At 43.4% G+C, this 23,646-nt stretch overlaps 1 protein-coding gene across 1 annotated transcript in view; it reads right to left on the minus strand.

The window, feature by feature from the left end:
- The window catches only part of LOC130912457 (phospholipid-transporting ATPase ABCA1-like), a 235,362-nt gene that overhangs the window by 113,692 nt on the left and 98,024 nt on the right, over positions 1 to 23,646 (minus strand). The window contains exons 18-21 of the mRNA XM_057830569.1: positions 23,418 to 23,617; positions 22,005 to 22,061; positions 16,889 to 17,009; positions 9,527 to 9,669 (exon numbers count right to left, since the gene is read on the minus strand). Of these exons, the coding sequence (XP_057686552.1) occupies positions 9,527 to 9,669; positions 16,889 to 17,009; positions 22,005 to 22,061; positions 23,418 to 23,617 (521 nt within the window). The remainder of the gene's footprint in view (positions 1 to 9,526; positions 9,670 to 16,888; positions 17,010 to 22,004; positions 22,062 to 23,417; positions 23,618 to 23,646) is intronic.

Below are 23,646 nucleotides of genomic sequence, written 5' to 3' on the forward strand. Positions count from 1 at the left end.
AGTCTATTTTTACCCGTCACTTAAATTTTTAAAATGATAATGATGACATATTCAATAGTATTTAGTTTTCATTCATTTTTAATTAATATTGTAATGCTTGCTTGGCGGCGAAAAATTAAGAGACGGACGTCGTGGTATTTTTCTCCCTTTTTACTCTGCTTACCGCCAACCACTCCGCCCCCAAAGAAAAGGAGGCAACGATATAGACCCCAATCACCAACGTCACACAATGATCTTAATTGTGGTTGTCAGCCCAAAATCTTCTAAATATATATTAAATGCATCTTACCAGATATAAAAAGACTACTACATAGTCTGTGGTGATCGTTTGGTGCCCAGATTTCTTGTCGAATTACAGCAGTCCATCTCGCTCTCATCTTCGCGTCTCTCAGAATACGGTAGAACTTCAAGTCTCTCCGTCTATCTTCTCTGTTACAGCAACCAACCGCCACACACGCCTTCACCATTTTGATTATTAATATTAACGAGCAGAAAAACACGCCGTAATAGGAGGCATGTACGTAGCGGTAATGTATAAACATGACGGGCTGACACACAATATGGCGGCTCCGGTCAGGGGGGCGGAGTTGTGACGTCATGTGATTGGGGTCTATACACAGGCGGCAATCTTGTCCATCAATTGGATGACGCGCTGGCACACACCGGGTGCACCAATAAGAACCTCGCGTTGATGTGTCAATCACGGTGCCGCCGCCAGACCCCGGTTACGCTACAATATTCTGACAGAATAGCCAACGACGTCATGCATTAAGAGAGACAATAGCTAATTAATATGCTAACTCGCCACCCTGTGGTCTGGGGTGTGAATTGCGACCTGTCAAAATGACTGACGGACTTCAGTTTTTTCCGTCACCGTTTTAAAAAACCGGTCAACGACGGAAAATTTCCGGTTAACGCGACCCCTGACTATTATAGAGCAAATCAAATACAATATCTTATTAGGTGGTTATATCTTAACACTGAACAACAGTCATGGCTAGAATTAGAGCAAACAGACTGCAACCAAATACAATTGGCAAACCTCCCCTTTATTAGTTCTACTATTAAGCACCATAGCTGCTTCAAAAACCCAATGATAGCATGTACCTTGAAAGCCTGGTGGAGAGGTATGGAAATTACGCAATCACAACAAGCCCCGTGTAAATTCTCACCAATCTGGCACAACCCAGACTTTGGAGTTAATAAAATTCCTATTTATTTCAGCACATGGGATGATACGGGAATAAACCAGTTACAGCATTTGTTTAAAGATAATACATTCATGTCATATGAAAAAATATTACAAGATTTCCAGATCAAAGGGGTCAATTTCCTTCAATACAATAAAATCAGGGCAGCCATCAGAAGCAAATTTCCATCACTAACGGGTACGTTAGACCCACCACCTTTCGTAAATAAAATAATAAATATACATCCTCAACAAAAAAAAAATACTTTCAAAAGTATATAAAGCCCTCTCATGTAACAACTCTACTTGCCTACCAATCGAAAAATGGAATAACGAACTTTCGGTAACATTAGATAATAACTATTGGTCCAACATCTGTAAAAATGCATTTATAATGACAAAGAATAAGAACCTTCAGCTTATACAGTTCAAAATACTGCACAGATGGCATATTACTCAATCTAAAATGCACAAAATGGGGTTGTCCCAATCCGATAAATGTACAAGCTGCAACGAAGATACTTCAGATACATACTTTCATGCTCTTTGGCAATGTAAACCAATACAAGATTTCTGGGCACAGGTAACGAAGAAACTCTCTTTCCTATTGAACTGCAGGATTCCATTGTCTCCAACTCTTTGTCTGCTTGGCGATCTGAATACAGTGAATATCTCTATCCATCAAACCCGTCCACTACTAGCAAGTCTAACGATAGCCAAAAAAACAATATTGTTGAATTGGAAAAACAAACAAAACATTAGCATTAACCAATGGCTAAATCTAATCATTGAATATATAACGTTAGAGAAAATATCTGCCAAACAGACAAATAAAATGGACAAATACGAACAACAGTGGGAAACGGTCGCAAGAATGATGAACATAGAATAAGGATTCTCTCTCACCTGCGAAGGAATGCCACAAAAATAATAAAAATGTATACATAAATTGATGTATGCGGGGTGTCCAGGGAAGTTGTATGCATCCTTCTGCAGCTGGAAACTGGACATGTTTAAATCCGAACTGTTTTATACACTCCCAACAGCATGTAATAAATATTTTTTCTTCCTTCACAGTTTAGTCGGTGAATGGGCTTATTTTACAAGGATACTCATAGACAATTTGGTTTCCAGCTACTGGGGATCATATGCAACTTTTTTTGGAACACCCTATATATTACTTATCAGACTTGGAACAATTAAGGAACTATGCGTAAATAATACACTTCACTGGTCCTTGGCATACATCTAATGGTGTTAGATAAACCTCTTCTTCTGTCAGCTTTACAGGTGGAGTTTGTTGGCGTCCTGCCCTGGGCCGTCCCGCCGCCGGTCTTGGCCCCCGGGATTTTCGGCCGGGGCTTGTCTGGTTGCGTCTGGCTGTGCGGGGGGTCCCGTCGGGTGCGCGCTGGTGTCGTGGGCGGGTGGGGGGGCCGCGCGGGTGCCGGTCCGGGGCCGCGGCCCTTCCCCGGCCGGCAGGGTGGGGTGGGGGCCGGGGGGTGTATGCGGCAGCCATGGTTCCCTCCCAGGTCCGCCCGGCCGGAGCCGCGGCTCCCTGTACCGGGTGCCGGGGAGGGGCCCTCTGGTGCCATACCGCGCGCCCCTCTTGGCCCGGGGGTGGGTTGTGGGGGGTGCGCTTCCCTCCCCTTGGTCTGTTTCCGGCCCTGTCCGCCTCCCTGGGCCGCGGCAGCCGCGGCTGCCCCCCGGCCGGCGGGGTCGTCGGCGGGGCCTCTTGGGGCCCGCGGGGCCTAGGGTGAGGCTTGCTGTCCCTTGCCGGTGGGGTGGACGCCCCCTGGTCGCCGGCGCTTGGTGTGGCGCCTGCTCGGGGTGCGGGGTGGGTCCTCGGTGGGTGGGAGGGGGGTGGGCGGTCGCGGAGGCGCCGTGGGTGGTCTGGGGCGGGGATTGATCGGGGCCCTGACGCTTCTTCCGCCCTGGGGCCGGTGGTTCTGGTGGACGGGGCCACGCCCGCGGGAGCCTGCCTCTTAACTCACGCACTTCTCACTTCGGCACTGTAAATATTTTTCACCCTGGCACTTACATGCTCATACATTTCTCCAGGGAGAGTTGGGACGGGGCTTTACAGTCCCAGCCCGACTCCCCCCCGTTTTTAATGCACCACACACCAAGGTTGTGGGATGGTTGGGACCTGTTGGAGAGGGGGGGGCCTCACCGCTGCCTCCTCACCACAGGCCCCGTCATCCCTGCACCTTTTTTAAATGCACCACACACATCATACTCCACAGGAGAGCTCCGGCAAAGGGCGGTGGGACGGGCGGCTGGACAGAAACTCCATGCTGCGGTCCCACTGCCCCAAGCCAAGCTCTCCTATTTTAATGCATACATTGCACTACCCTCCCCTCACACCCCCATCACGGTGCTGGGTGATGGCTGCCAGTCGGGAACCTGGCAGCCACAGTAATAGGGTGGTAGGTGGGTCCCACACTTTTTCTATATGGCGTGGCTCCCGGGGTGTGGCCTCCCCTCTGCCTCGGCTGCCGGCCACGGGGGGGGGACGGTGGCTCCTTTGCTGGGCGGCGGGAGGAGGGATGAGCTGCGCATGGCCCCCCACCCCCCTGCCCGCCCTCCCTCCCCGGGCTGGCTGGGTTGGGGCCGTGGCCCTGGGGCTTGCGTGCTGCTGGATGTGGTAGGGCATGCTCGGGTTGGGGGTTCCGGTGCCGGGATTGGCGATGCGGCGGCGTAGGGTTGGTCGCCAACGGGCTTACACTCATAAGAGATTCACACGATTACTGGGTTCTAGATCACAGAACTGATTTGTGTACACTCTACCCCTTTCAATCACTTAGCTTATAGTCTTATAGACACCCCCACCCCCATTCTCCTCTTTCACTGGCCAATTGGCCCCCAAATGGTGTAAACCGGAAATACATCTCGCTGACGATAGCACCAGCATATTAGTAACTAGTTTAGATGTTCAATGTATTTCTTGTTGTTGTTTGTGTATGTGTTTCTTTTCTTTCTTCTCTTGTATTTCTTTTCTTCTGTCCCCCCCTAATCCCTTCCCGTTCGCTGCTTTGTCATAATAAAAAGGTATTTTGAATGATCACAATGGGAGTATGTCAGACTCTCCATGTGAAACATTAAAACTGTTCAGAATCCGGGCACTTAGACTTCCATTCTCTGTGTCAAACAGCCGAACAGGACAGGTTTAAAAAATAAATAAATAAATAAATAAATAAATATAGATGATTAATAAATTGTATTTACAATTTCAACTTATTATAGAATAGAATAGCCCTTTATTGTCATTATACAGTTGTAGAATGAAATTGTGGAGCATGTCCCTTTACAGTGGATAAGTTAAAATCTCAAAAGTGACTGGAAAGTTTAAAGTATAGAATCTAAATAAACATAAATATAAAATGCCTATGAGATAGTCCTATCTTCACGCAGGGCAAATAATCAAAGTGAAGTAGCAGCAGTGTTACTAGGATACACATAGCCTCTTTTTATGTCTTGTGTTTTCCGGTCAGCTTGAAGTTCTACCGGATTCCGAGAAACCCGGAGAGGAGAGAGTGAGATGGGCTGCTGCAATTCGACGAGAAAACTGGGCTCCAAACGATTACCACAGATTATGTAGTAGTCATTTTATATCTGGTAAGATGCATTTAATATATATTTAGAGGGTTTGGGGCTGACAACCACAATTAAGATCATTGCTAGGCTAATCGCCGACAACATACACGTATGTATGTAGTGAGAGTGCTATCGCTAAACCATATAAACATTAAAAGCCCTAGCCCCATTGACAAATGACATGAAATACATTAGACTTGAAAGTGGATGTTAGCAAGAACAAAAGATTTTGAATTGAAAATTTCGTAACTCACCTTTCCAAGCACAAGATAGATTCCTGCCGAATTTTCGTGGACGAGGACCTGTTTCACCCAACCAGCAACGAAGTATTTATAAGCCTCCAAGCTCTTAAAGTTTTTCAAACTTTCGTGAGAATAGGCTGATTTTGTGTGGACAAGATAGTTGTAAATATCTGGGTTGCTAGCAGATGTTAGGCAAATACGGCGAAGACAGCGGGTCGAAAAACATCGATTTAGGCATCAAATATGGATCTGCCGAATGGATAAACTGAAGCTTTTCCACATAACGCCTTTTATGCAACGCATCAAGTGAGTTTATGGCATCCGAAAGCACCGGGTCTTCCATAAAATGCATTATAAATTGCTCGATCAATTGAGACCATTGATAATACAGACACAAAATGACGGACAAGGGGGCGATACAGCGATCACGTGATTTTGTGACGTCGGTGGGTAGGGTCTATTGGTTAGAGCTGGGAATCTTTGGGCACCTAACGATTCGATTACGATTACGATTCAGAGGCTCCGATTCGATTATAAAACGATTATTGATGCACCCCCCCTCCTTTTTTTTTTTTTTTTTTTTTTTTTTTTTTTTTTGGAAATTAAATGTTTTGTACATTAGTTCCAAAATTGTTCAAAAATCCTCTCAGGCTAAACCAAACTACTATTTCAGTATCAAGTTAACATATAGCAGTAAACAAAATAACAGTAAATAAAAAACTCCAATCCCCATTCTGTAACAGCAGCTTTAAACTACATTCAATTAATTTAATGTTGTGAATCAACTGTTAAAGTTGTTAAAATTGCTCCCGTTATTCCATAATTTCCCTTTTGTCTACTTTCGACATGTGAAAGTTTTAAAACTATTTTAAAGGTAGATTCAAGTCAATATTTTACCGATTTAGGAGTATTTTAGATAAAAAGTTAATTACGTTTGCTTGGAAGGTTCGCTACAACAGCCTTGCAGGGAAGTGTACTGCTTTAAGATGGCGGCCGTTTACTAGCTTTTTGTAGATGTGCTGCTCACGCTAACGAATCAATGGTGCATCTAGTCCTATATAAATGATATCTACCATTACATTATGTGGATGACGTATTTTGTCGCAGCTTTTCGGCAGCAGTCAGGTATGTTGTTGTGTTTTTTTTTATCTCATGGCATGAGTTGAGCGAGAGCCGTGAGTTGAGCATTGGCATTACCCGAGGGGCCGGGTAACGAGAAGCATGATGTTTAGCTACTCTCGCTGCGTTCTTCCTCGTTGCGCTCCGAAGACCGCGCGGCGCCCTGAGTGTATTGTACTTCCGCTGTACTTGGCATATTTCAATAATCGGAATTTGGATGTTTGTGAATCGTTCTCGAATGTTCCACAGCCGAATCGCGAATAATCTAAGAATCGAAAATTTTGCACACCTCTACTATTGGTGCACGTTATCTAAAATAGCTTCACGCACTGAAAATTATACTCTGTCGTCTCAATATCACTGCGCCACGGTAAAAAAAAAACGCCAACACAAAAACGCTAATTGGAAACCGTAAGTAGAACTTTTTGGGGTACTAAATAGCGACGTACTGTATATTATAAAGCAGAGTTCATGTAGATCCATTTGAATGAAACGAACCATAGACTTCATAATATTATTGACATGACACTTCCCCGAGACCCTGCCCAACCTCTTCCGGTAGAGGGCCGGCCCACTCCCCTGGTACGAAGAGCAATTCTCAAACAAACACATTCTGCGTTCTAACGCCGGATTTAACTTGAAACAGGATGAAACTTAAGCCTGCAAGCAGGCACAAGTGTTTCAAGAGTAATTTGGATGAGGATTTAAGGTAATTTTTCGCACTATACATGCATTTTGAAACATGAATACAATGGGAAAAACTATCTGCTACGGCCGCCATATTGGATTTCTCACTAGCGTTATACTTCGAAATATTTACGTAACATGAACGGTGACTGTCTGTTTTTTTCACCTCTAACCAAGAATCTTGTATGAAAGCCCATTGTGTGTGTGTGTGTGGGTGTGTGTGTGTGCATTAGTTTAATTGCTACGATGCTGGCCCTTTAAGAAGAGCAAAGCTCACCCCAATCTCTCCTCCCTTCACAGCAGTGTGGATTGTCCCCAAGCTACCGTCATGTTTACTTGCCATCAAAAAGTTGTGTGTAAATGAGAGAAGTAAGTATAGTGTTGAAGTGTGCCTTAAAAATGTATAAACACGTTTGGTTGATGACAGTTCCTCAGTTCATAATCCGTTGCATTTGCTTGCCACCGCGAGCTAACTGCTAGCTGCCCTGTGCTAATCGTTGGCCCCTTTGACAACATTGTTGAAGCTAAAGGTTTATGTTTTCATTTTACTTGTCAATCTAGGTTGTTATTCTAATTTCCTGCCTAATGTGTTTGCTGATTATTGTCCATGTTGAGCAACTGTATGCATTATGTGAGCGGTATATTTAATTTATATTTAATGTTGATCGTGTTCATTTAGGTAGATATGTTTAGATCAAGGGCGTAGGTTTGCATGGGGACGGTAGGGACATAACAAAACCAACTTTTCAGGATGCTAAAATTGTTCCCACCAAATTTTGAGCAACCTTATTTGCAATATATAATGAGTTCAGTTATATAGGGAATTTGGATTGTCTTTCCATATTATGTAAGGATAGAACTAACCCAACCATTATTAAGTGAATTATTTTCATTATGTTTATGTTTGCTGATAAAATACACATTTATTAAGTTTATTGAGTTTTCAAAATGTTTCATTAGTAGTTTTTGAAAACAAAGGTTTGAATCGAACAATGTATCACCTGAACAGATGCACGTAAAAGTTTGTATCAGTCGATATGGATTTATTTTGCATTTATTATTTATTTATTTATATTTATATATTATATATTAATAATATATAATATATAATATAGTATTTTTATATAAATAAATAAATATAATATATATAATATATAAATATATCATATTTATATATTTATTTTGTTTATTTATTATTTAGCCTATCAATTAATTAGGTTCATATTTATGAGAAATGTGGCCCTTTGCCCCGTTCACCCAATCTGTTTGGTCTTATTAATGTATGTCCCGTCCCCAGCAAAAAGTGTAGATGCAGGCTATGCTGTTATATCATCCTTAACCTACGCCCTTGGTTTATAAAGCATATGGATGTGTGTATTATATAACTGACATGTTGCATATGGTTATACTGTGTTGCAGAAAACCACACACACCTATCCTCATCATTCTCTTAAGTAAACAAACAAACAAAAAATCCTGGAATGGGCAATGCTCTGCCCGCCTCCTGCAGGGGCATCATCCTCCGCAAGAATCCACAGGGTCAAGTATGTGTGCATGGGGAAGGCCAACTCTGAGCCGATGGAGTATTCTTTTGGCAAGCACGGCCACATGTGCGGCACCAAATACTGGACCAGGGTAAAGAACTTCATGGTCAGCAATAGGCCGGCCCAGCGCCTGCACTTGCTAAAGCTCATCGGGTTCATCGTCGGGGACGTGGAGGCCGACCTGGACCGCGGCAAGTTATAGGAAAAAGAGGATGATGAACAACGGACACCTGGTCAGGAAGATCCAGGCCAAGCAGGAGCTTGCCCAGCAGGAGAACATAGAGATCGCCGTGGATCTCGAGATGGGTGAACTGCCCTTCGTGATGTTCGACATCCTGGTCGAGCTGGTGGACAGGGGAGAGCTGGGCTGTCCTCAAGCGGCCAACTCTCCCCATGACCCATAGTGACATTAGTATTCTATACATAATTCTATACATAATAAGTTGTGATTGTATATAGAATTTATAACTTATTTAAATATTATTTATAATTGATTCTGCATGCTTTCCTCAAGTATTACGTTTCTGATGTGAAAATAAAGTAATTTGTTAGCATTTTAAAATGTCAAATTTGTGCTAAGTAAAAAAAAAAAAAATTAAGTTGCTATTTCGGTCAAAAACTTGCATGATATGTTAAATATTGCTAGTGATCCTGAAAATATAGATGCATGTAAAATCTGACAATTTTATAGCCATTTTAAATTTTGTTATACTGATATTAAAAATTTTTTTTGATGCCGCTGCTCATGGAGACTCATATATGGCTAAAGTAGGTGCCCTTTTGGTTTTCGGTCAGTAGCAGCTTTGGTTTTGAAAATATTTGAATTTGAAGTTTTTGAAAATAGGACCCCTTCAGATCGGCCCCGTTTCCCGTGTCCTTTCAAGTGTTATGAAGTCTATGAACGTACTAACAGAATTTCGCTCAGCCAATATAGCCTATTCTGCCTGCTTGCTCCTCCTCTGGTTCTGACTTTATGCCATCCCCCACCCACCCACCTCCACCCCACAACACTCTTCGCCATCTAGCCGACCAAAAGGCGCACTGTGATCGTCTTTCCCATCTCCTGTGAGTCGCCAAGCATTCAACCAATACCGGCTGAAAAGTGCTCTGACACATGTTCATTTCACTAGCTTCTTGTAGTTAACTCTTACCTGACTGAAGATGCCTTGAAGATCCCTTCGGAAATACAGATATCGCTTGATGAAGAGAGCTCTCAGATGCTGCCATGTAAGCCTCCATCCAGTCAAGATGACACCTTGCTGAGTTCCACTCAGGAGGTCGCTAACCTGTTGTTCTATGACAGCACTATACCTGTGAATATTCTCATTCATCCAAGTAACTTCACTGTCACGGCCTTAAAACGATTCTAACTGGACTTTTTCTGGTTGCCCTGGTAGATGTTTCACTTCTCAGGTGTACTTAGTACCGTATTTTTCGGACTATAAGTCGCACCTGCCATAAAATGCCCAAAGAAGAGGAAAAAAAACATATACCGGAGTATAAATCGCATTTTGGGGGGAAATTTACTTGCTAAAATCCAATACATAGAAGAGATATGTCATCTTGAAAGGCAATTTAATATAAAAATACAATAGAGAACAACATGCTGAATAAGTGTACAGTATGATGTTACATGATGCATGAACAACGAAATGCGAATAAACTGTCCTCACCAGGACGCTACGGCTCGGTCCTGGCTATACAGCGAGCTAAACTCCCAAATGGCGATGCTGGACGTCCGTATAATTTGCTGAATTCAGTTTCATCCTCGATACCAAACAGGTTCGCATCAACGTAAACAAATGATAATTAGGTGCTATTAAAGCAATGATACAAACGTTTAGCATACGTTCGCTAACATTAGCACATCGTTCAAACAACCACAAAACTGGCTTTAAGTGTCCGATCGCGGGTGGAAAACGCACATCAACAGAAAAGATGATACACACAGGCGTTGCCTCTGTAGAGATATTTTACAAGCATAAACAATGAACGTAGGTTCGCAGCCGTCTCTGTTTTGGATTTAGCATTGTTCCTCCGTCGTCTGTTTTTGCCTTGTTTTTGACCATTGTCAACGAATAAATTGTCAACCTGTTTTCGGTGAGCCTTCTTCAACTTTTGGAACATGGAGTCAGTACAAAGGGTTAACTCAAGAGGTGAACGCGCGGAATATCCGCCCTCCCGGTTGGCGCATGGAAGAGGTAAGCAGCAGAACACCATTTCCGTTTGGCTGTCACGTTTCCGTGTGGCTTGGCTGGGGGGCAATTCCCACACACCCCACTGTCAACGGGCTTCTGTCCAAATAAGATCTGGGCGTGACAGGCGTTATCGAGCGTAGAGTGACGCCACAGACAGTCAAAACCCATCTTAGCTGTTCAGAAGATTCTTGTCCACATCTGATCTGAAACAACTTCCCATATGTGGTTTCAATATGTCTTGCAAGAATTTGATTTCTGTGCTGTGCTCTGACTATTAAAATGCCATGCAGTTTAAATCTGGATGGGCTAAAAATCAAGATTTTGGCTGCCAGTCTTAAAGCAACCAAAGAGAAGGATCGCATGTAAACAGCATTGTGATTACAATAGCTTTGTGTGCAACTGACGTCACGAGAAATGGCACACCAGTTTTGTTTTTGGCAGCCTTTTTAATTTTAGTCTTAATCTTTTGGACCAAAATACTTATTAGTCTTAGTCATATTTTATTCATTTCAAAATGTGCGAGTTTTAGCCGACAAATATTCAAACAAGTTTTAGTATAGTTTTAGTTGACAAAATCTCAAAACAATTAGGACTAGTATTGGTTGACGGATACACAAGGTTTTAGTATAAAATAAATACATTTGAATGAACTTTGACAATCAAGTAAACACTTATTTTCACAACACTAGCTTTATTTTGGTGAAATTTACACAATGAATGCAGTAAAATAATATTCCTGCTGTGCAGGGAGGTACAAATAATCTGTATCTTACAATTTAAGGAACCTAAGGAAGCATAAAAAAACATGTTTGGAAATTTTACAATAGGCCAAACCCTGATAACTAAAAACAACACAAAACTAATAACCAACTCCTGGCCTCCTCAGAACAAGTCCAAATTGAATTGCACTGCAGTATCTCACCTTTGGAAACAGGTAGCCCGGTACGCCCAAACTAAAGAGCAAGCACATGTTCTTTGGCACATTGTTCCAACCAGTCTGGCTTGTATTAGGACACAGTGGCAATACTGGACGACATTTCGACCTCAGGGATCTGGGTGGGTGGAGAGGGATGCATTTACAAAGCCAATTAAAACATTCAGCATTATATACAGGACGTGAGTATGTGAAAGTTTAATTACAGTAGTATGCATGTTGTGATTCAACACACACACACCATAAAAAAACCCCAATGTAAAGCGTCTGTAGCTGGCCTGTTTCGTGTTTTATATAAACTCATTGGCTGCCATTGACAACGCTAGATGTCAAATTCATTAGAAGTGGGAGGACTGGCAAAGAATGTTAATATTCGCTGCCAACCTAGAAACTGTCCACAAACTGACAACTTCACAGCAGAAGGATGAAAAGAGTCTAAACTATTGGACGTCTATTACGGTCAATGCAAGTGAACGAGTTAACAATCAATCAAGGGGGGAAAAATGGGCTCCGTTACAAACTGTTATGATAATCCCATGTAGCCAGCAGCAACGTGCTTAATAAACAAGAGCAGCAACGGGCTTAATAAACAGAGACGCTCAGTCATTGTTTGAACACATATGCTGCATATTTCCAAACCTTATATGGGTCAATTAAGATTTGCTGTCATTTTAAACCTATGGGGAACAGAAACACGTCTTTACACCATCTTTTAGACAATCCAAATACAGGTCAGCGCGTACTGTGTGATCAAATAAGGCCAAATGTTCTCTCCATTACATGTCGGCAAGCTGCACATTGTTTGCTTTCAAAGACGTATTAATAATAGCAGCACACATAAACACATAAACTAAAATACTAGCCTAAACTCGGCGCTCCATTTACACCAAGAATGTGGAAAATACATACTAAAATGATAACGGACCGTTTGCTGAATAAAAATATAGGTCTATGATATCTTAAAATGACTTTTAACAACTTACCTTCGCAGAAATATCAGCGTGTCGAACTTTTAGGTGCCGTTCCAGATTCGTAGTACAGATGTTTTCCCCACCAAGTATGTGGCCACAAGTGTGGCGGGCGGAAGCTTCTTTCGGTCGGATTATAGATAGAATGTGACCATGAATCCTCGTGCCTGGAGCTGAATTAGGGTTGCCACCTTTCAGAAATAGAAATAAGGGACGCCACCCACGCACCCAAAGCCTTATGGGCGAAAAAAAAGGGGCATCCCAAAACTCCTAAAATGCATAGAAATGTATCTATTTTTAGATGAGAAAACTGTATTGTGCACTATGTCCTTGCAGCACTTTTTTTTCTGCAGGTTAATGAAAACGAAGTTAAGAATATTGTAATTAACATTTGTGTTGTCGGCACTGAATCCGGTCACGTGACCCATTGACAAGCCAAATTTCTTAAGGGAATGTTCCAGGAAAGCTAACTTCCAGCAGCTGACTCGTCTGCATTCTCTATGAAGTCCAGCATTTTGTTGGTGAACCCAGACTCTGGACTGAAGTACTGGATAGCAAGAGGAAACGTCTTCCTGCTCAATTTATTCAAGGCATCAGTCTGAATGGAGAATGGGATGGGTGATGTTAAGATCTTGAGCACACCACCCACTACCTTTGGACCCAGGACTTGTTTCAACAGTGCCTCTTGCCTTGTTCTCCCCAAAGTCATTTTCTTCACCATTTTGGAATCACATGAAATCATCTGATTGAGCATGTGTCCACAGTCAGCTCTATTGTAGCTCTGGCCACGTTTTACTGTGTGCTATACTTGTGTCGCCTCAGCTGCAGTAATTTAGAGGGTAGGAGTGGGATGATGTCAAATTATTGCTTTAATTTTGGTATCACTATTAATCAATCAGTAGATAGTATATATTCGCAGTAGGACTATTTATTCAGTGTTTATTTACTGTTAATCTATTAGGAATAATTCCAAATGAGGATCATTAGTTAACATAACAAAATAAGATGTTCTATATGAGTACATAAATTCATTCCATATTAATTGATAAGAAATGCATGTTTAAAAAAAAAAAACATTCCTGAAAATAAACAACCATAGTAGTAACTGAAATAGCCTAGCTATGCTCCCATCAATGCAAGTTGTATAAAGGTAAATATAAATATAGCCTATATACAAGAGCATAATAACATACCAAATCAAGCTCAGGGGATGTTTCAGGTACAAAGAATTGTAATGAAGGCTCTTCTGGGATCTTATATTCCATTTGTGGAGGTCCCCTGCAGCATGCGGTTTTACACCTCCGTGAGACAGTGCAAAAACGTTCCTGCCTGCCTTGCAGTTTGCTTTATAATCATCATCAGTGACTCTATCGAGCCACGGGGTAACCGAGCCGAGTCTTCCCAGCCCAGTCTATTTTTTGGAGACCTTTCCTCTTTTGAGGATGAGGTGGGGTGTTCTTAGCGTCTAGTGTTGAAGACATCTTTGTTTTGAAAACGCCCGGGGCAGTGCACTGAGCAGAGCGAGCGAGCGTAACTAGGCAACGAACCCGGAAGTGGAGCGCAGGGCAGACAGCAGTGGGCAGGTAGATAACTATCTTGCTGTCTTTAATATCTCCTGCCGTTTTTAGTTCATTATTGTTGGCTCAGTGTTCACTCATGAGCGCAGGTGTGTCTTTGTCTGTGCCAGACGTGCATGGGCTGGGCGCACCGCCGCCCGCTGCGGGTCGCGCGGGGTCGCCCCATGGCACAATTGTGAAATACGGAATAAACTGCGTTCCGTATTAGTTCAATACAGAACGCAACTTTTAATTCCCAATTACGGAACGATTCCGTATTTCAAGGGACGGATGGCAAGCCTAAGCTGAATGTGACCATGAATCTGCCATTAATGTTGATGTTCCATAACTGCTCATCTGGACTGCTTCGGGGATGGGTTGGGGGCGTGCGTAATTCACGTGAATGATGGCTGGCTCGGAAGCAGGCTGACTGACTACAGCACACATAGAAAAACCCGACGTGCACAACTATCAAATGTCATGCATTGTGAACATACGACAGATACGATGGCACATTTTCATGTCATCGTCTCGTCAGACGTAAATTGGCAATCTTTACGTCACGTTGAAATAAAAAAAGACGCGTTTTCAGCTCGTTATCGTGATGTGATCGTCATAAAAAAAAATGTTCGTTAACGAAATATTTTTGTTGTTGTCGTTGTTGACGAAAACAACACCATCTAAAATACTTTAAATTTAAAAATGTCTGCTCACAGCAAGTGTCTACTTCCGCATAATTTATTGACATTTTTTCTTCACTATAACATGGCAAAAAAAAATGAAATTCATTGTTTTCCCAAATCGTTGAGGATGACTGCTGGAATGGACTTGATGTATGCTATTTATATTCCTTTAAGCAAAAAAAAAAAAATTTGACAATCAGTAATGAAATAACAAAGATGGGGTAAAGTTGGGAGCCCAAACTTCCGGCGAGTTGACGGCAGAAGGCAGGGGATTTTAGATTTTAGTTTCCTTTCAGAGAGTGTCCAAACTGTTTCCTCACAAAACAGCAAAGAAATCAGCTTCCGCGCATTCCCATGGCTGCCATTGACAACGCTAGATGCACACCAGAGAAAAAAGTTGAAACAAACTAAGCCGCGTCTTTGGTAGAGTTGTCCGCTAATGACTAACCGATATCCCAATGTTATCAAACTCCAAAAACCCAAAACCGATATCAAACCGATACAGATATTTGCGATTGTGGACTGAACATTTTATGGCTAATTGTATTGCGATGCCCCACTGGATGCCTTAATGAAAAATTTAACTGTAAATCACTGATCATGTGGAACAAATGATCACTTCCACGTGTGGCCAATAAGCAGCCAGCGTGCAGGCAGGGGACACGACTTTAGTTATGTCACTTCCCATTCACTTACTCGGTCCTGACCAAGATTGCTGAGATAATTCATTCTGCAATGTAAATTGACTTCCCAGTCACGCAGGGAACGAGTCAAGTACTAAAAGTAAAGAGCTTTGTCACATATTCTTTAATGTGGAGCCTATCATACGGTACTCAAACGCACAAAAACACCACGCAAACATAGTGAGCATGGTTTAGTGTACTACTTTTCTCAGCAGACTCAAGACTACATATGACGACTTACATTACAGATGTTTAAAACTTTGTCACCTGTGGCTACAAGGTAAGTAAAAGCTGCAGACACGTCACAGCAGCGCGGCGGAGAGAGCAGGGATAAGGAGACTTCACGGCAATAGAATTTATCTCATTTGTGCACAGAAAAAAATGACTATTTAGTACGATCACCATGATAGCGATTTGCAATGAAACAGTATTTTGATGTCAATTTTTTTTCTTTTATTTTTATTTTTTTTATTTTCTTGACAAATTAATGTGGAGTCCATTTGCCCATTCCATGCTACTCAAGCGTCCAAAAACTAAATGCATACGGGCACGGGGGGGCATTGTAAAGAGCAATCTGGCGATCTGAGATGAGGACAACAGTGGAGTATCACTTCTTTTTATTTTATTGGTGACCAAACACTTGTCAAGTAAATGCCAAATCTTTGTCCATTCAAGATACGCTCTGTTTTTCTTTTATTCCAGTAAAGCACCACATTAGGACATGACACTATCTTACTGCTATAATTTACGCAGCAGACGACTGTTGTTGCTGCGTCTCGTCACATCACCCGATAATGTCCCCTTTGACTGGAGAAGCATCTCCACTGCCTCTTTTAAACTGTATATAATTTTTGGAGGGAGTTCCGACCTAACATTATCTGACAGGTGAGTCCTCTCAAGGCAATCGATTGCATTCCAAAAGAATGATACCACTGGTGGTTGGCGGTGTGGCCCAAATTTAGAGCATAAATAGCTGCATTTCAACACCAATTCCAATCCCAAGCTAGTACTCTCCTAATTACATCTTGTTGTATGAATTGATGAAGCCTGTTTGGATGAGAGGCAAAACATTGTACCAAACAACCAAAAAAGTCCAGTTGCGATCAATTCAATATCCTGGGTGTGATAGCGCTACATTTTCAAGGAATACAGTATGTGTTAGCCTGTCCAGGCAGCCAGTACGTATTCAGTTCCAATTCAATGACGTCTATCTGTAGTAATCTACCTTTTGACTAAAATCAGCTGGAATCACGTCCAGCTCCCCATAACCTTAGAGCAGGGTAACCTGCATAAAATGAGTTACTGAGATTTCAATCTTGACCCAATTTCTGTTTGTCAATTGAAGTGGAGTGAGTGGTATTTTTTGTCACTGTAGTTTAGAGGCTTAAAAGCGTTCCTTCCTGGCAGCATAATAGGAAATAAAATTCCAGAATGTGACTGCACTGACATGTTATGTGACACACAAACAAACGCAAGCACACACACACGTACCAATTTTAGGCTCAATTTGCCTCTGTCTGGTTCCCTCTAATGTTTGCAAACGTTGTGAAGGATCACTCTGCTGCTCTGATTCTGCATCATCCTCAGTGTCAGCCGCCACTCGAAGAAATATCTGAAAAACATATTACTCTTTTCAAGTAATGAAGTAGTACTGTACTTTTTGTTGTTGTTTTGTTTAAGTTTAAGTTTGTTTAAGTTGTAGTACAGTAATTTTACCAATGGGTCAGGTACTAACAATGGGTACAAATGTTCCTCCATGGTGTGTGTTTTTCCTAACTAAGGGACGTCAGCAACTTTCTCTGTTGTTGTTTTTTAATAACCCTTTGATGACTGCCATTGTGATTAAGTATGTAGAAACCTCCTGCGAATCACTTTTTTTTGGACTGTTCTACACCCCCTTCATTTGCAACTAGCATAATACATTCCACTTTGCCTCATCTTCTGGGTTAGTTCAGAGGAGTTATAACGAAAGTTACATAGGTAACCACGGTTCTATATGAATCCCGAATGACCGCCAGAGGTGTTGCTGTAAGCACTGAATGATCCCTTCGCGCATGCGTAGTGCGAGTAATAATACCAACGAAGTCACCTGTGACCCCAAGTTGACCCCCAGCAAAGGTATAACGTCCGGTGTCAACCGAGATACAGTCCCTACAGAACCTTCTTGCGTTCGCACAAGGATTCTAAGTGACTGAATGCTCTCGTGGTAATTCGGGATTCATAGAACTGTAGTTACCGACGTAACTTTCGTTCTATTTCATCCCTGCTGACCACCAGAAGCAGTGCTGTAAGCACTGAATGACCAATACCAGTGGGGTCACGAAGAATCCCTGACCCAAACTTCACAGGGTCCCGAAGACCACGGCCAGCGGGCAGGGGGAGGTGACAACAAAACAGTAAAACCTGAATGTGCCAGGCCCCGACCATGAGGCAGCGGCACAGATGTCCCCAGGGTCACTCCAAAAAGGCAGCCCAGGATGCAGCAAAGCCCCTGGCAGAATGACAGTGCACCCTAGACAGCAGGGGGCGTCTGACAAGAGTGACAATTGGATCCGCGAGCCAATGAGGGAGGCGCTGCCTGGAGAGGTTAGATCCCCTGCCACAAACCCCATCGCAGGCAAAAAGTCGTGAAGACCAACAAAAACCTGTTATAGAGTAACCGTAAAGCCCCAAGGCCTTGACCGGGCACAACAGCTCCGGCCTGCCATCGCCTTCCGCAGGCGGGGGCAGAAATAAGCAAGGTGTAAAGGTTGATCGCAATACAAGCCACTCAACACCTTGGGCACAAAGGCAATGTTAGGCCACAGCGCGACACCCGAGCCCTCAGAGTGCCAAAACATGTATGACGGGCCAACTGAGATCGCGAGCAATACGCCGACATGCCGCCCAGAGGCAATGGTCAGCAGGAATGGCTACTTGTGTGCCACCCACTGAGGGTCGGCCGCAGCCAGAGGCCATAAGGGGGGTTGCACAAACAGTTGAGCACCGACCGCATATCCCAAACTGGGGCACGAGGACACCTGTGGGTGCGGAGCCTCAGGGCCCCCCTGAAGAACCAGGCTATGGCTCCTTGCAGAGCCACCAGAGACCCTGGCATGAGGAGCGGCGATCGAGGCAACATAGACCTTGAGGGTGGATGTAGAACGACCCAATCAAATTCAAAATACAATCAGTCGAAACCGCCGGTCCCCTCCGGAACCAGGAAGATAAAAACCCCGGGGCCAAGCCCGAGGAGCCACAGGCTCGATGGCTAGGAGAAGACGGCACCAGGTCCAGAACAAGAGCCGTCACCGGGCCCGTGACCGTAGCCACCCTGACCTGGTGGGCCACAGGGGGCCAGCGTGGAACAGGAGCACGGACCCGTGGTTAAAGGTGGATATCACAAGAGCAACTAGAAACAAGAGCAGCCCAGGAACTGAACTGCCGTTGGGAAAAAACAACCGACGGCCAGCCCACTGGCCGCTGTCCTGCACCCCGGCCGTGAGGGGGCCTGGGGGACCGGCGGCTCCAAACCGCCTGTGCCTGACGTAGAGGCACATGGGCGGGGTCACAAAATGAATTAGCCCAATGCCAGGAGGCCCACCGGGGACCATAGCCCCCATCAGGGGAAAGGCGCGCCGAACGAGGAGGACGAAACGCAGCAGAAGGACCCACACGACCACCTGCAGGAGTGGCGCCCGGACGAACAGCTGTTGCCTGGCCGTACGGGCCGCAATAGACTGTGGCAGAGCCAAAAGGATGGCCGGGTACAACCGGAACGCCACGGAGCGTCTCCGGGCAGCCCCAGCCGGGGGTGAATGAGCATGTTACACCCGGCTATGAGTCCTGCACGAGGTAGGGGTGGACACACGCAAGGCCGCACCGCTGAAGCCCAACGCAGAGGCATCAAAACCACCCTCGGCAAGAGCGCTGAGAGGGCCAAAATGAAGTGAGCCAGGAAATTACTAATGCATGCAGCAGAGGCTGAGGGCACTGCACAACAAGATGAAGATACTCCTTAGGGGATGATAAGGGACGCAATGGCACAGCCAACACCCGCCATGCGGTCCAAGCCGCCAGGAGCCAAATCATGCATGGCCGCCAGAGCACAGCCAGCAGCAGAGAGCAGTGAGAGAGTCGCAAGAACTCACCAACTTGCATGGAGTTCCCTCACAAAGTCAGCCGAAACAGGAATTGAAAAACCAGAAGCGGTCCGCCGGAGTCGAAAAAATAGTGCTCGTCGGTGCCGAAGCAGGCTGATGAGGCCAGTCCAGCTGCATACACGCCGTGCAGCACCTCCAGCATGGAAAACATCAGGGGAGCCGGCAACGAGCCCCCCGTGGAGGACAAAGAGCCGAGCTCCGAAGACGCAACGCCTGATCACCCATGTCATCATGGAACAGGTAAGCAGAACTGCCAGTGAGATGGCATCAGCTTCCAGTCAGAGGATGCTCAACATAAGGGGCAAGCAGCCGGTCAGCCCTCGCCTTCACCAAACTCCAGGCGGACGCAGGAGCCGACATACCACAGCGCTCCAGGCGCCCAAACTGACAAGGGGCAGTGTCACAGGGGGCAAGCCTGTACCAACTCCTATAGTTACTGTTGGGTTCAGAGGAATGCATGCCATTGGCATACACGATATTTAAGGGGGGGCCGGGGGGGCCAGGCCCCTGCTGGTGCAAAAGCCTGCTCCGCCCATGGTCATTGGTCGACGTTAGGGACCACTAAAAGTAAGCATCACCGGGCACATCCGCAAACCCCCCACAAGGATCGTCAGACAGGTCACTGCAAGCCGAGCACCGGTCCAGGGCGTCGCACGACCCTAGGAGGGAGCCACAAGAAAGCCCACCCGTCTCATCAGACCATAGGACATGGTTTCCTCTAATCCATGCGCTTTGTTGACATGTCTTCAGCAAACTGTTTGCGGGCTTTCTTGTGTACCGTCTTCAGAAGAGGCTTCCTTGTGGAGTGACAGCCATGCACACCAATTTGATGAAGAGTGCTGCGTATGGTCTACGCACCACCAGGCTGACCCCCAACCTCTTCAATCTCTGCAGCAATGCTGACAGCACTCCTGTAACGAGTCACATGACATTTTGGAGGGAAAATGACAAGCAGTACTCAATTTGGACATTTAGGGAGGTACGTAGTTTCTAAGGGTTGTACTCACTTTTGTTGCCAGGGGATTAGATAGTAATGGTTATATTTTGAGTTATTTTAAAGGGAAAATAAATTAACTATTATATAAGCTGCACACCGACTACTTTTCATTGTCTCAAAGTGTCACTTTGTCAGTGTTGTCCCATGAAAACATATTTAAATATCTGCAGAAATGCGAGGGATGTACTCAGGGCCGGAGTGGGACTCATTTTCGGCCCTGGAATTTCATGCCTCAGACCGGCCCACTCATTTAAAATAATGTCATTATGCATACACGTGTTAAGTTCAGTGTTCTCTAAAGCCGTGTACTGTAATTCTGTGTATTCCAATTCAGTGCAGGTAATGGTTGTTTAACAAGGTGGCTTTATTTTAACAAGTGCAACAAAACATATTTTGAACAAATTTAAAAATGGATTTAAAAAAAACTATATTAAAAGATACATTTGAAAAATAAATTAGGGCTGTCAAAAGATTAAAATTTTTAATCGAGTTAATTACAGCTTAAAAATTAATCGTAATTAATCGCAATTCAAACCATCTATAAAATATGCCGTATTTTTCTGTAAATTATTGTTGGAATGGAAAGATAAGACACAAGATGGATATATACATTCAACATACGATACATAAGGACTGTATTTGTTTATTATAAAAATAAATCAACAAGATGGCATTAACATTATTAACATTCTGTTAACGCGATCCATGGATAGAAAGGCTTGTAGTTCTTAAAAGATAAATGTTAGTACAAGTTATAGACATTTTATATTAAGACCCCTCTTAATGTTTTCATTTTAATACAATTTGTAAAATTTTCAATCAAAAAATAAACTAGTAGCCCGCCATTGTTGATGTCAATAATTACTTACACAATGCTCATGGGTGCTGAAGCCTATGAAATCAGTCGCACCCAAGCGCCAGCAGAGGGCGGCAAAACTCCATAAAACACAATTAACAAGTGGGCATGTCATTGTACTGTCATTTAAATCTGTCTGAGCAGGGCATGTGCGTTAATTGCGTCAAATATTTTAACGTGATTAACTTAAAAAATGAATTACCGCCCTTTAACGCGATCATTTTGACAGCCCTAAAATAAATTACAAAATAAGACCTTTTCTGCAACATCAAATATTAACGAGTGCTTACAGATAAAACAAACATAGCAACATAACAATATGAAAAATAAAGAATACGTATTGCACATTGTAACAACTTCTAATGATACTATTATCCATTTTCTATTTCCACTTTAAAAACGCCACGTAATTGATTATATTAATTCTAATGTTCACTCGCTGAACGACATGGCAATCCTACCTTCCAGCTCTACACCTGTGGTGTGTTCATTATGGCTAATGCTTGCTCCTACATATACCTTGTGAGGTGCTACAAGAAGCCAAAGTTTCCACAATTACATGTTGTCGTATCACACGGTGCAAGTTGCATTTTATTCGCCATCTGGCCTTACCATTTTCGTTGTAATCCTCTGTAGTTTGAGGCAGCAAGGTCGTTGCATGAAAAAAATTGGCTATTTTCGCGCATTTTGCCGATTCTTTCACGAGTGCTTTTCTCTTTTTAATTCTTATTTTTCAGCGCCACCCTTGCTCTTTTTATCCATCCGAGCACCGAGATAGCAGCTAATTTGGCTCAATACAGGCTACAATTAGGGGGCGGAGCTGCACGCTGTATTTTTCGTCTGCACACGTGAGGTTGAGTCTGGGGAAAAAAAACTGTATATATATATATATATATTTTTAATATATTTTTTTAAGACGGCCCACAGGGACAGCGGTAACAGAATGTAAGTTATACTCAGTGACACTGTCATAAATAAATACCAAACAAAAAATTATAACTGTGTAATTTTTTTTTTTTTTTAATAAAACCCGGACCGGCCCATCTGGCCGGCCGGCCCTTTGGGAATCGTCCAGAAGCTCCCGATTAGTCACTCCGGGCCTGGATGTACTCACTTTTGTGATACACTGTAATAATCAAAAAAATCAGCACGACGGACACCATGGCTTGCACACTGTTGTTACCGTTCCCTGATGCTGTCGCCACATATGGGGCAGGGATTGGGACGATATAGGACAGTAAGCGTTTTTGCTCTGCTTAGGAATGCCACTTCTATTCCGCTGCTAGTCAGTATCAAGCAGCAAGTGCATTATAATCATTGCAGTATTTTGTAAAAGAAAAACTTAAAAGCAGTATCCTAACAGTCAGTAACAGCAAAATTATTTTCAAATTATACATTAAAGCCACAATTTACAATAAAATCCAAAATATAAATCATAACTGGCAAAAACTGGTGGGAACAACAATGTATACATTATCTTGTGAAATTTTGCCGGAGCACCCTTGCCCACAGGCAATGCAACTTAGAAAGAACCTGGCAGTCAGTAAAAAACAATAATATAGTCCTGGCAAGCACATCTGTAAATATGGGTGTTGCTTTTGTACATCCACATGCCATTGTCTTGGCATTATTACAGTCTGGAAATACTGTATAATTGATGATAGCTTTTCAAGTAATGCAAACGCTACAATCTATTTTTTTTTTTTTAAATGACGTTTCTCCGACGCGCCGCCCATCTGAAACCGTTTACTCATCAACATTGTTCAAACACCAAAACAACTGGAATTCTCACGTGACGCATGCTCGATTTCATTTCACACGCAAAAAAATACTGTTTGCCCAAAAATGCATTTTTTTTAAGGGAAAAAAATAGCAATTTCAAACGGTTACTTGTCCTACAGTTTTTGTCCAAACTAAATCGCAATATTAGTCAGGAAAATGTCAAATTTTTAATGGTCTACCTGTCACTTTGGCATGTGTACAACACCAGCAAAATTGTTTTCATGAAGGCAAAGATTTGCTTACATCCTCTAGTTTACTGTCAGACAAGCCATAGCTGGTAATTCCAAATGTGCTGAGATTCTGATTCAGTTCAGACAGGAAGACAGCCATGCGCCTGATCTTGTAGTCTTCCTGGGGTATATTTATTGCCACCTCATGACTTGACTCCATCAGCTTTGCTCTGGGAAAGTAGCGCTGCACCATTGACAGCAGTGCAGCCATGGCTACACATATGGAAAGAAGAGAAATAACT

This window comes from Corythoichthys intestinalis, chromosome 1 (assembly GCF_030265065.1).
Source record: "Corythoichthys intestinalis isolate RoL2023-P3 chromosome 1, ASM3026506v1, whole genome shotgun sequence".
NCBI classification, from domain to species: domain Eukaryota; kingdom Metazoa; phylum Chordata; class Actinopteri; order Syngnathiformes; family Syngnathidae; genus Corythoichthys; species Corythoichthys intestinalis.